The 13,091-nt window shown below is 34.9% G+C and overlaps 1 protein-coding gene across 1 annotated transcript; it reads left to right on the top strand.

Annotated features, from left to right (window-relative positions):
* Window positions 1–10,975: 10,975 nt before the first annotated feature.
* LOC140431687 (uncharacterized) lies at window positions 10,976–11,380 on the top strand. The gene has a single exon (XM_072519573.1). It carries the CDS (start codon window positions 10,976–10,978, stop codon window positions 11,378–11,380), a length of 405 nt encoding a protein of 134 aa, XP_072375674.1.
* Window positions 11,381–13,091: the final 1,711 nt, after the last annotated feature.

Here is a 13,091-nt window from a genome sequence, read left to right as displayed (position 1 = left end):
TCAGAATTATCTGACGTTGGCGATCATCATTGCGAAGGCTTCTCGATCTTCTGCAATATAAAATAATTATCCTGTTAAAGTTAAAATTAAGTAATTAAAAGTTCCTTTTAACCAGTTTTTATTTTGTATTTGTATTTTGAGAACGATTTCCGAAGTGGAAATTGAAACGTCAATAAACGTATTTCAACCTTTAATTGTGGCTTATTCCCATTTAAATAGTAATTAATTTAAAATGCCACAAGAAAATAGCTTCAGAACAATATTCCTTTTAACCAAGAAACTTGTTTTCTTCCTACACCTCTACGGCCCTCTATTTTGCCTTTAAGGATAAGTTTTAATATTTTATATCAACTTCCCCTTACTATACGTCCCAGATAAGCCATTTTTCGATGTTTAACAGTCTTTAGTAGTTCTCTATCTTTGTTGACGCTCTTTAGTACTTCTTCATTAGTTTTCCTTGCTGTCCAAGGTATCTTCAGCATTTGTCTATAAACCCACATTTCCAATACTTCAATTTTGTTCATGATCGATACTTTTAGCGTTCACACTTCTGCACTATACAAAAGTACGGACCAAACATAGCACTTAACCATTCTTTGTCTTAGTTCTAAACTGACATGACTATTGCAAAGAAATTACTTTATTTTCATAAAAGTAGTTGTAGTCATTGCTATTCTACGTTTTATTTATATATCTGTATCGAGTTGGTCCGTTAGCACAGTTCCCAAATATATCATTTTGTGAACTTTCTTAACTTAGACTCCGTTTAATTGAAACTTTTCATCGGGATGTGAGTGACGACTAAACACTAAATATTTGGTTTTGTTTGAGTTTATTTTAATACCTATTTCCTCTCCTACCTCTTGAATACGACCAAGCAGAGTTTGGAGACTTTCAATACTATCGGAGAGAATTACTGTATCGTCTGCATATCTAATCACATTAAGTAGTTCCTTGTTGATTTTTATTCCATATGGTTGTCTCTCAAGTGTCTTTTTAAATAACTGTTCCGAGTAAACATTGAACAATGTTGGCGACAAAATGCAACCTTGTCTAACTCCTCGTTGTATGGAGATTTAATCGGTGTAGTTATCTAGTGGTTTTCTTCGCACTTGACGCATCTAGAGCTGCAATGACAAGCCTTTGAGCTATGATAGTAGCCTTGGCAGTTGTAGCACTGCAAGGTGTCTTTTGTAATTTTGAATTCATCCTCCGCTTAGATTCGCATGTAGCATATGTCAGTTATTTTTTTGATCTGTGCAACGTCCTCCCCTTTGAGGGTGACGATAAAGTGTGGCAGTACTTTTTTGTCGGCTTTTTTGGAGATCATATTGATCACCCTTGTTGGTTCTATTCCTTTATTGTGCTACTGTGCTAGTGGTAGTAGATAGCCCTTTTATAATTACTCTTTTCAATTTTTCGGTATCTATGGGATAGCCTATGAATTCAACTTTCGGTGTATGTTCTTTTAGGATATGTACCATTCCTAAATAATCCTCTCGGGTTTTTGTGTTTATTAATATAGATCTGCCTGATCGTGCAAATTTATTTAGTGAAATTATTCCTTTACTGGCTGCTCTCTGCAGGATTTTCAATTGCTCTCCTACAGTTTTGAGGATTATCGCCGGTGGTTTGGACTTTTTTACTGTTGACTCCTCGCTTGTTTGCGGTCTTTTTTAGCGGAGTTTTCTTTATCAACTTGGCTTTTTTTGCTCAAGTTATTTTGGGCTATTTTCTTTTTCTGACTCCTTTCTTAAGTCTCTTTCGCAGCCTTGCTTAGCTCGTTGTCTTTTCGCTGATTTATTATCTGCGTCTGTTTTTCAGCGACGCTTATATTTGATGCCTGTGCCTGTCTTTTTTTCCTTTTTGCTTTGAACTTTCGTCCAACCTGGAGGTTCGGTGATTACCTTGCTTGTTTCTGGCTCTTTGGGCTTGTCAATTGCTTTTCGATGGCCTTGCGGGGGCGGAGTTGTTGTTTCATGTGGGGGGGCTACACACTCATCTTCCATAATTCGATGTCCATTATTTCGTCGTCTTTCTGTTTAGTGGCTGTCAGTGACATAATGTGACTGACTAACTTCTGTATCTCTCTGTCCTTCTCCTTATTTTCTTTTCTCAACTCAGTCATCTGAGCGGAAAGGTCTTGAATCTGTTTATTAGCCTGCTCCTCGCGGATTCGGCTTTCTTCTTTGAGAGATCTTGTTTGTTCTGTCAGCATATTGACCGACTTTAAAAGCTCATTGGCTTTCTCTTTTTCAGCCATCTCTCTGGCTCTCTCATTATCTTCCTCTTCGTCTGAGGAGTCTCCTGTAGGTCTTTGCCTCTTCTTTTTCTTCTCGAACTCTTGCTCCACTTCCTCGGTGAAGATGTTGTCCATGACGGGAGCATTTCTTCAATTGGGGGCGTGGTCACGGCTTCCATGGCTGCCGTCTGCATGGCGATGGAGATTGCGTCGTCCGTGTCGACTTCGCCTTTTTATTCTTCCGATTCGGGAGTGTAGGAATCGTCATCAGAAGCTTGGGTTTCTATAATCGCGGGTGGATTAAGCGTGGTTTTAATAAAATTATTGTATAGCTCTATCGAGCTGGTAACTGAGGGGCTGGATAATCTGGATAAATCATTCTCTTCTTTTTCTTGTGATGTCACCTACGTGACAACACTTTCTGGGGTGGGAGTATCACTCATGATACCGTAAGGCAGTGAACAAAAGGTTCATGAAATATAGAACAATTCTACTTAGTAGACTCTGTTTTTTGCCGCCGTCTGACCGCTGCCAGAACGGTTTACTAGGTGCCCTCCCAGGAACCTGCGCGTTTGTTCTCTCCCTGTGTTCACAGGGAAGGATCCTCTTGAAGTTTCTCTCACCTCAGGAGCAGGGGCCGTTTCTGTTCGACTTTGTCAAATGTCAAAGTCTTACAGTGTCATCCCTGACGACACACTGAGGTGAACCCGTTATTTTCGCAAACGCGAAGCTATTATAGCCTCCCCGAGGAGCCTATAAAGACAGCTCCCGACGGTTCAACTAATAACAACCTCGCATCCGCTCTTCACCTTGAATGGAAAACAAGTGGACCACAAGCTTTTCTAATTTTAGCATTATTTATAGCGTGTTCTACCTAGCATTTCATAATTTCTGGGCCGTCGGTACAGTTTTGGTAGAATTCCGCAATAATATTCCTGTCACCTTCAAACAACTCTGATATATAAAGCTGCCATTCTTTTCTTATTTCGTGCTCATTTAAAATAACTTTGTTATTGTTGTCAACGAGTACAGAGAAAACTCGTTTTTTTTTAACTATGTTACTCATTTCTTTTAGTTTTTTTGTGAACATTAAATAGGTCGTGTTTAGATATTACATCCTCCATTTCGTCGCACTTTTCTCTCATTAATTTTTCTTTGGCTAATTTGATCTCCTTTTTTATTCTTTTTTGCAGGTGTCTATATTCTGTTTAATTAGATTTTATCAGTCAACGTCGTTCCATTAATTTCAAAATGTTTTCTGCCATCCATTTATTTTTCTTGATTAAGTTTTCTCTATAATCATTGTTTGTGGAGATTTCGTTAACTTGGTTTTTAAATTCACTCCATAGTTTTTCAGGATCTTCTAGTTGTTCTCCGATGTTTTTTATTCTATTGATAAATTATCTTTTAACGTTATGTTTTATGTTTATATCGTCAAAGTTAAGTACATAGGTTTTTGGTTTTTGTCGCTGAATTCGTTTTAACCTTAGTTTAATATCGACAAGTGGTTGATATTCAGATCCAATATCTGCTCCAGGAAATGTAGTGACTTTTTTGACGACATTTCCGGAAACGCTCATTTACAAGTCTATAGTCTATTTGATTTCTTGAAAACTCAGGGTTATTGCCACTATCAAATGGGGCTTTCCAAGTGTATAGTCGTCGCTTGGGTAGTTTATACCAGGTGTTTGCAATGATCATATCGTTTTCTTTACAAAATTCATACAATCTCTGTCCTCAATCGTTAGGTTGTCCTAGACCATAACTACCTACAGTCTGACTTCGTCGACCTTCCCCAATTTTTGCATTGAAGTTGCCTATAATATATAAAAATTATATATAAAAAAAATCTGATCATACAACTTCTCGACTTCATTGTCATATTTTCTATCTGCAGTCGGGGCATAGATTTGAAGTATGTTAGTTTTAAATGGTTGAGTATTTATTTGGAGTAATATTATTCTATCGGAGACTGGTAAGAAATTGGTCACATATTTACTCAGTTCTGATGTTACTAATATACCTACACCATTTTTGTAAAGCGAGTCTACTGTGCTGTTACCCATACTGGCTATTTCAATTTTAGCTCTGATTTTTAAGTCGGAGTGTATATCGTCAGCAAAAGAAATTATCTTCTTAAAAAATTCTCACTACATTTTTTCTCCGTCTGGATCCAGCTTACTGTTTTGATTTTCAATTTTTTATGTGTTGAGGACCTACGGTTTCCTGTGATTTTCTTAACTCTTTGTAGATAAAACTTTTTTATGTTTTACGTAGATTTTTTGCATTTTCTTTGTCTGTCAGCCCATGCACGAAATAATTCTTCTATCGTGGAACCATACATCGGCTAATATTACGCAGCCATGAAAGTTTCTTTTAAACAATCCATTTATTTCTCTTCACTTTTCCTTGTATTATAAGGTAAAGTGTATGATATTTATGTCCTTTAATTATAATGGACTGGGTAAGAAATAGAAAACTAGAATGAAACGATCACATAAGCTGAATAATAACAAATAGAGTAGTAAAGACGGCGAGAGACTGTTCCCCAATAAGAAGACGATCCGTAGGAAGACTACAAAAACGATCGAACGACAACTTACTGGATGCCCATTAAAAAACAGACAGAGTTATGTCTACATAAAAAGAAAAAGCAGAAGAAGCAGAAGACATTAAAATTTGCTCTGTAAAGACTTAAGTAAAACAAAGCAGCAGGCTATGATTTCATTACTGCTAATATCTTGAAGTATCTTCTAGTCTGTGGAGAAAGAATATTTCATCGATTGTGTAATGAAATCTAAACGAATGTCTTGGTTCTAGATGAAATTAAAGAAAAAAAAAATGAAACGGTTGGAGGTCCAGTCAACGCCAACGCGGCAGATCTTCACAGCGATGGGCAGACATTACGAAAAAGCTTCTCAAAAAGCAGTATACTTGGCAAATGTAACAGGTGAGCGCGACCAGTAGACAGTTTTAAAATGTTAATGACTATGATGATAATATATTATTTTCTCCATCTTTGTTCTTTGGTCTCTTATAATTTGGTATGGTTCGCTTTTGGACTATAAAAATCATGCTGCTCCATTTCTTTTGAAAAACTTAGCCAGTGATCATTTTTGATTCTTCTTGCAAGAACATCCGTTTTATTTCTTAATATCCTATCATTGTCGTATGTTGGTTGTATTTTGTTTACACAAATTTCAGGAAAGCTTTTTTCTTCTCTTTAAATTTTCTTTCACTCCAGAACCATGGGGAGTTTTGCACTGGAAGCAATTAAATTTAATGTATTTCTCTATCTCAAAGAACATTAGCTGAAATTTGATTTTTGACTATTCTTTGGTGAGTTGCTGCCTATTAGACATCGTAAAAAATCTGTAAAAAATTACGAGCTCACGTTATATAGAATTTGTCAAAGAATCAGGTGCCATTATTATAATCTATAATAAAATAGTTTTTAATCCTTAATATCAAGAAACAAGAAGCTATTTGAGAATTATTATGTTCTCCGAAAAATATTTTTTAAATCATTTAAATTTGATTAATAAACCTTGATTGAAAATGATTTATGGGGACATAAATCAAAAACATGCTACTGATGCAGGATTGTCAGAATTTAATTTATGGTCAAATAAACATAGTTTATGGGTTACCAGATTTTCCACTTAATTTCTGCTTTCTTTTGGCTTAATTTCTTAATTAATATCTCTCTATTAAATTAATTTTATATTAGAGCAACAAACTGTGATAAATAGTTTAATCGTTTATATTTAAATATTGTTATAATCTAAATTTAAGATTCTCAGAAAGATACGGAATTAACATTTGTACTGTTTATAAAAGAATATCCCAGTGCAGACGTGATGTTAAATCACAAACCTTTGGTAGCCCAAATACAGATTTATTAAAAAAAATCAATAAAAAGTCTTTAGAAACCCTAAAAGATGAAAGACAAATTAAATAATTTCTGAAAAATTCAACAAAGAACTCAGTAAAGTCTAAAAACTTAAGAATACTATAATATTATACATTTGGAAAAAGGCAAAAAATCAAATTTCAGAAGCACAGGAACATAAAACAGTAAGAATCATAATAAACAGCATAAAAAATAAACAATTGGTAAGTGAAGAGATACGCTATGTAATGGAATAGAGAAAATTAAAACATACGTAATCAGAAAATACAAGAAAACTCGAGAAATAGTCAAAAAAAAAGAGAAATGAATATACAGGAAAACTACAATCGGAAAGGCAACGAGAACCCACCCCATTATATTCACTAATAAAGTCATCATTGTATCGATTAGTGAAACAAATAACATTGCTGCGTTACTCAAGATCCGACAAGGAAAATAATTCACAAGTAAACCACGGGGCTTCTTAGTTTTTTAGCCAGCAAACTCTGTGTTTGTTAGTTCTCGAATATTTTGGTCACGTGATGAGAGGACATAAATACGCATTACTTCAAAATATAATGCAAGGAAAAATAGAAGGAAAACGGAATCCAGGCCGTAGAAGAATGTCATGGCTGCGTAATTTGAGAGAGTGGTTTGTCTGTACCACTAATGAACTCTTTAGGTCAGCTGTAAACAAGGTCAGGATAGCCTTGATGATTTCCAATCTCCGATAGGAGTGGCACAAGAAGAAGAAACTCCGTGTAAAAAACACCACCAGACATAAAATGAAAATGAAGAACACATATATAGAAAAGCTACATACATGGAATGTAACAACTTTATGTGAAGCTGGTAAGCTGAGAAATTTACTTTTCTAAATAGAAAAACTAAATATTACTATTATGGGGATGAGTTAAACAAGATAGTTAAACAAAAGTTAAACAAGAGTTAAACAAAACGGACACGCCGTTTATTTTTCTAAAAACCAAGACCATCATAGATTATGATACAGCATGTTAGTAAGTTTGTTAGTAGCTTCATCCCAATGTCTTTTCTTCTGCTTCTTTTTACGTAGACATACCTCTGTCTGTTTTTCAATGTGCCTCCAGTATGTTGTCGTTCTATCGTTTTCGTGGTCTTCCTACTAATTGTGTTTCTCTTGGAAAACCGTCTCTTGCCGTCTTTACTCCTCTATTTTTGATTACTTGGCTTATATGATCATTTTATTCTACTCTTTTATTTCTTACCCAATTACTGATGTTCTTCATCTTGCATCTACGTCGTATATTTGTACTTCTAGCTCTGTCTTATAGTGTTTCTAACATCATTTTTGTCATTATTCATGTCATTATTGATCCAATGACTGTTTTGTAAATTTGGCCTTTCATTTCTTTCCAGATATTTTTATTTCTCCATATTATTTAATTTAGGCAACCTGTGGCTCTGTCTGCTCTATTCATTTGATCTTCCACTACTGTTTCGAGCTTTCCATAACTAGATAATGTGATGCCTAGATATTAAAACTCCATCACTTGTTCTATTATGTGACCTTCCGGCTCCAATTTACATCTTAGTAAATTTGCTGGTATAACCATACATTTTGTCTTTTTTGTGGAAATTGACATGTTAAATTTACTGGTGGTTATATTAAATGTGGACAGCATACGTAGAAAATCAGCTTCCCCCATTTGGTATCCTTTTTTGGTCTTAAAATTTTTTATTATTTTATTCATAATCAGGTTAAACAATACAGGATTCAGGGAATCATCTCCCTGTCTTATCTCATTGCCAGCTTTAATAGGGTCAGTTAGTTCTTCTTCTTCTACTTATACTTTTATTGTGTTGGTTTGGTAGATAATTTCAATCGTTTTGATTATTTCTAAAGGTCCTTTTCTTTTGCGTACAATAAGTGAAGGACTTCCTTAAATTTGACATGCTCTTTTCGTGTACTTGTCTCATTATAAATATAGCGCCGGTGCATTATCTTCCCGATCTAAAATCTTGTTGTTCTTCGGTTTGTTCCTGTGTGTTTAATTCTGTAATTTCTTAAGGAATTCTGTTTTGTTCTTGGATTAGTTTTAATAGTTGTTTGGTCAGATCTGGTTTTGCGCACTTTAGGAGTTCGTTCAGTATTCTGTCCCCTCCTAGTGATTTTCTATTTTTTAATTTCCTTAATGCTTTTTTTATCTCTTCCTCCTCAATATTTATTTCTTCGTTTGTCGTCACCTCTGGTGATGGAGCAAAAAATTTAAGAATTCTACCATTAAATAGAAGAAGTGCTAAAAATAACAAAGAAATACGAAACACCAATAGTTATAGGAGACTTTAACCCTAAAGTTGAATATAAAATATCGTTAAACATCACCAGAAAATTTGGCTTGGGAAAGAGAAATCAAAGAGGTGAAGTCCAATTGAATTCTGTCAAGAAAATGATTTCGCCATTATACATACCTAATTTGAACCTTTAGAAACACGTCAACACATGTCACAGCAGATAAATAAAAGAATACATAAAATACCGAATATATCAAACGAAAAATGTCTTATCTGGGACATATAGTAAGGGGAAGTCAATATAAAATATTACAACTGATCCATAACGGCAAAATAAAGGGCCGTAGAGGTGTAGGAAGAAAACAAGTTTTTTGGTTAAAAAACATTCGTGAATGGACACAGATATCAAATGCAGGACAATTATTCCATAGCACAAAATATCGAGAAGCCCTCGCAATGGATAATTCTGATATGGCACACGAAGAAGAAGAAGATTAAACGAAAACATAACCATCAACGATTGTTGTTATAATATACAAAACTCAATTTAAGAAAAAGTACAAGAGTCGCTAAAAACACCTAAAATCTTAGCAAAAAATGAGTCTTCTTCTTTATGTACAATGTCCTTTCAGAACGTTGGTTACCATCATAGCTATCTTAATTTTATTCACTGCCGCCCTAAATAGCATGCTTGTATCAACACCATACCAATCTCGCAAGTTCTTCAACCATGAGGTTCTTCTTCGTCCTGGACTGCGTTTGCCTGCTATTTTTCCTTGCATGATATTTTGTAGCTACTTATATTTGGGACCTCTCATTACATGTCCGAAATACTCCAGCTTTCTGTGCTTAATGCTTTTTATGATCTCAGTAGTCTTGCTGAAACGTTCTAGTATTGTGGAGTTTTGAATCTTCTCCATCCAGGAAACTTTTAAATTCTTCTATAGCACCACATTTCGAAAGCCTCAAGGCGATTTAGATCAATTTAATTCACAGTCCAGGACTCGACACTATAAAGTAAGACCGAGAACACGTAGCAGCGAAGTAGGCGGATCCTCAATGCCAATTTTAGGTCTCTATTACATAACACCTTGGACATCCTTCTAAAAGCCGCTCTAGCCTGCTCTATCCTAGATCTAATTTCGCCGTGACTTTCTGCGTTACAATTTAATTGCTGTCCAAGGTAAACGATTTTATCAACTTGCTCAAGTTTGGTATTATTTACATATATAGACGGTTTTATATGCTATTGTTTACTTATTGCGAGTATTTTAATTTTCCGTATGTTTAGATCCAGACCTGCCTCCCTACAACTCTCAACGACATTATCAAATAGTGTTTGCAGATCTTCTTGACTAGAAGCTAGCTGAGTGGATGACACAAAAAATCCTAGACCTAATGGAAGTTTGACGGAAACAAAAAAAAAAATGAAATAAAATTATTTATTTATTTCTTACAATTTTTGCAGAGTGTTTACTGTAAGCAGTTAAAACAATTGGCGAACCAAGGTTTTAGCGAGTCAGATGAGTTTGTAGAAAGCAATGATAGTGAAACTGAAGACAACATAGATATAGAGGATACGCAGGATGATGAATTTGATGCCTTAATTCCAGAAAATCTTGATGTCTCTCCAGAAATTGCAGTAGAAAGTACAAATAAGACCAAAACAAAAAGTGTTATATATGCTAAAAATGGGCGTAGGTGGTGTCTAAATAGTTTCCATAGCAAAAATACCAGGGTTGTGAAAAATAAACTTGGTTCTTCACTTCTTCTTCTTCAAGTGCCATCTTCGTTCCGAAGGTTGGCGATCATCAGGGCTATACGTATTTTCGAAACTGCTGACCGAAACAATTCGTTGCTGCTACAGCTATACCATTCCCGTAGATTCTTTAGCCAGGAGTTTCGTCTTCTTCCTATGGACCTTTTTCCTGCTATTTTTCCTTGCATAATTATTCGAAGCAGTTCATATCTTTCGCCTCTTGTAATGTGTCCCAAGTATTGCAGTTTTCGTTTTTTGATCGTAAATATGACTTCCTTTTCTTTATTCATTCTTCTCAAGGTACTTCACTTGCCAGGACCTAAAGGACCAGCAAAAGATATGGTAGATCCAAAAAAAATTTGGAGTTTATATTTTAGCAAAGAACTGCTGGATATAATTGTAAAGAACACTAAATAAGGAAATCGAAAGAAAGAAAATTAGATATAGGAGCGAGCAATGGTATCTTGGAGCAACGGATAGTGTCGAAATACGAGCGCTGTTTGGACTGTTATATTTGAGCGGTATTTTAAAAAATGCACATGTCACACATAAGTGATTTATGGTGACCAATTGTTGGACCTTTTCTTTTTAGGATAACCATGAACAAGAACCGTTTTGAACTTCTGATTAACTGTTTAGGGTTTGATAATAAGAAAACGAAAGTAGACAGACGAAAGATTGATAAATTTGCAGCTATCAGGGATATTTGGGATATGTTCGAGAAATCCTGTAGACAAATGTACACTCCATCGGAATATGTAACAATTAATGAGACGTTTTAGGATTTAGGGGCCGTTGTCCCTTCAAGATGTATATCCCGAATAAACTCGACAAATATGGTCTTAAACTCGTTACGATATGTGATGCGAAAACATATTATATGTGCTCTGCTGAACCTTATATTGGAAAGGAGGAAAGAAAAAGTCAATGTTCGATTCCAACACAATACTTGCTTGAGCTTACAACAAATATTCATGGGACAAATAGAAATTGCACTATGGACAATTGGTTTACCTCGTACGAAGCCGCAGAAAAATTACAGGAAAAGAATTTAACGCTGGTAGGAACAATCAAAAAAAATAAACCTGATATTCCAAAGCAATTAGTGGAAACAAACGGAAAATATATTGATTCATCTTTGTTTGTTTTTGATGAAAACAGCACGTTAGTTTCTTACGTGTCTAAGAAAAACAAGACTGTTATATTATTATAAACTATTCACAAGGCAGCAGATATTGACGAAGAAACAAAGAAGCCGGAAATAATTTTGTTCTACAATGAAACAAAAGGCGGCCTTGATACTTTTGATAAACTTTGTCATCTTACGACAGTCTCGAGGAAAACTCGCAGGTGACCACTTCAAATTTTGTATGCTATGATTGATACTGCTGGATTTAATTCTTATGTGATATACAAATGTAACTGCAAAACAAAATTACAGAAGCGGTCAGCTTTTCTAAAAGATTTATCATATTCGCTTGTAGAAGATTAGTTGAAACAAAGAATGACCAATACACACCTCCAAGAGAAATTAGGAATAATATTCGTAATAAAGAACATTTGATCTATCAAATAAATAAGATGATCACAAAGGAAATAAGAAAAGACATAAGAAACTACAATGTAGAAAAAACAAAACAGGCAATAGAGCAAAATAAGAATATGAAAGTTTTGAAGAGGAGCGTACAAAAGGGGAAAATAGAAATTAACAAACTGAGAAACAGAACTGGAGAAGAAACAACGAATAGAGATGAAATATTAAGAATAGTCGAAGGGTTCTACACAGAGTTATATAGATAAAAAAAAGATAACAATACGGAACCTCCAATTACACTAAAAACTGGGGTATTAAACCAAGGATCAGATTTAATGCCCGATATAACAAAATCAGAAATCAAAGAAGCCCTGAAGAAAATGAAAAATAATCGAACCCCGGGTGAAGATGGAATAGTATCAGAAGCACTAAAAATTTGAGGGGATGTATTACTTGAAAAAATTAAACAACTTTCCAATATCTGCCTTCACAACGCCAATATTCCAACAGACTGGAAAAACGCTACTATGATTCTATTACACAAAGCAGGAGACAAAGCAAATTTAGGGAATTACAGACCGATTAGCCTCCTCAGCCATATATATATATAAGTTGTTTACGCGAATACTAGTTAAGAGAATCGAAAGAAAATTAGAGACTTATCAACCAAGGGAACAGGTAGGATTCCGAAAAAGTTACGGAACAAATGACCATCTACAAAGTATAAAAATCCTAATAGAGAAAGCAGTGGAATACAATAAACCCTAGTTCTAATATTTATCGATTTTCACAAAGCCTTTGACACAGTTGAGCTAAGCAAAATATTACAGGCACTTAAAGAATGCAGGCTAGATTATAGTATCCTAAATTATTATACAAAATATACCTGCAGACAACAACCACTGTCAGATTACATACTAACAGTAATCGCATAAAAATAGAACGGGGGGTTAGACAAGGAGACCCAATGTCACCTAAACTTTTTAATACGGTGCTAGAACATGCTTTTAAGAATTTGGATTGGATGACAAAGGGAATAAAAATAGATGGAGAATATCTAAACAACTTACGTTTCGCCGATGATATACTTATAATAGCTGAAGATCTAGGTATGGCAAGAGAGATGGTACAGGAACTCGTTGTGGCTACAGAAAATGTAGGTTTAAATATAAATATCTCGAAAACAAAAATCATGACCAATTTGGTACCCAACCAGAACATCAGTATTGGTGGGAAAGAAATAGAACTCGTAGATAGATATAAATACCTGGGACATGAAATTATGATTGGCAGTGATAACCAGGCTCATGAACTGAAGAGAAGAATCGGTCTTGGGTGGGCAGCATTTGGAAAACTGAGAGAAACTTTTAAAAGTGAGCTGCCCGCATGC

This window comes from Diabrotica undecimpunctata, unplaced genomic scaffold (genome assembly GCF_040954645.1).
Source record: "Diabrotica undecimpunctata isolate CICGRU unplaced genomic scaffold, icDiaUnde3 ctg00001094.1, whole genome shotgun sequence".
In the NCBI taxonomy this organism is placed as follows: Eukaryota; Metazoa; Arthropoda; class Insecta; order Coleoptera; family Chrysomelidae; genus Diabrotica; species Diabrotica undecimpunctata.
The sequence above is the reverse complement of the archived record's forward strand: the minus strand, read 5'-3'. Positions and strand labels throughout refer to the sequence as shown.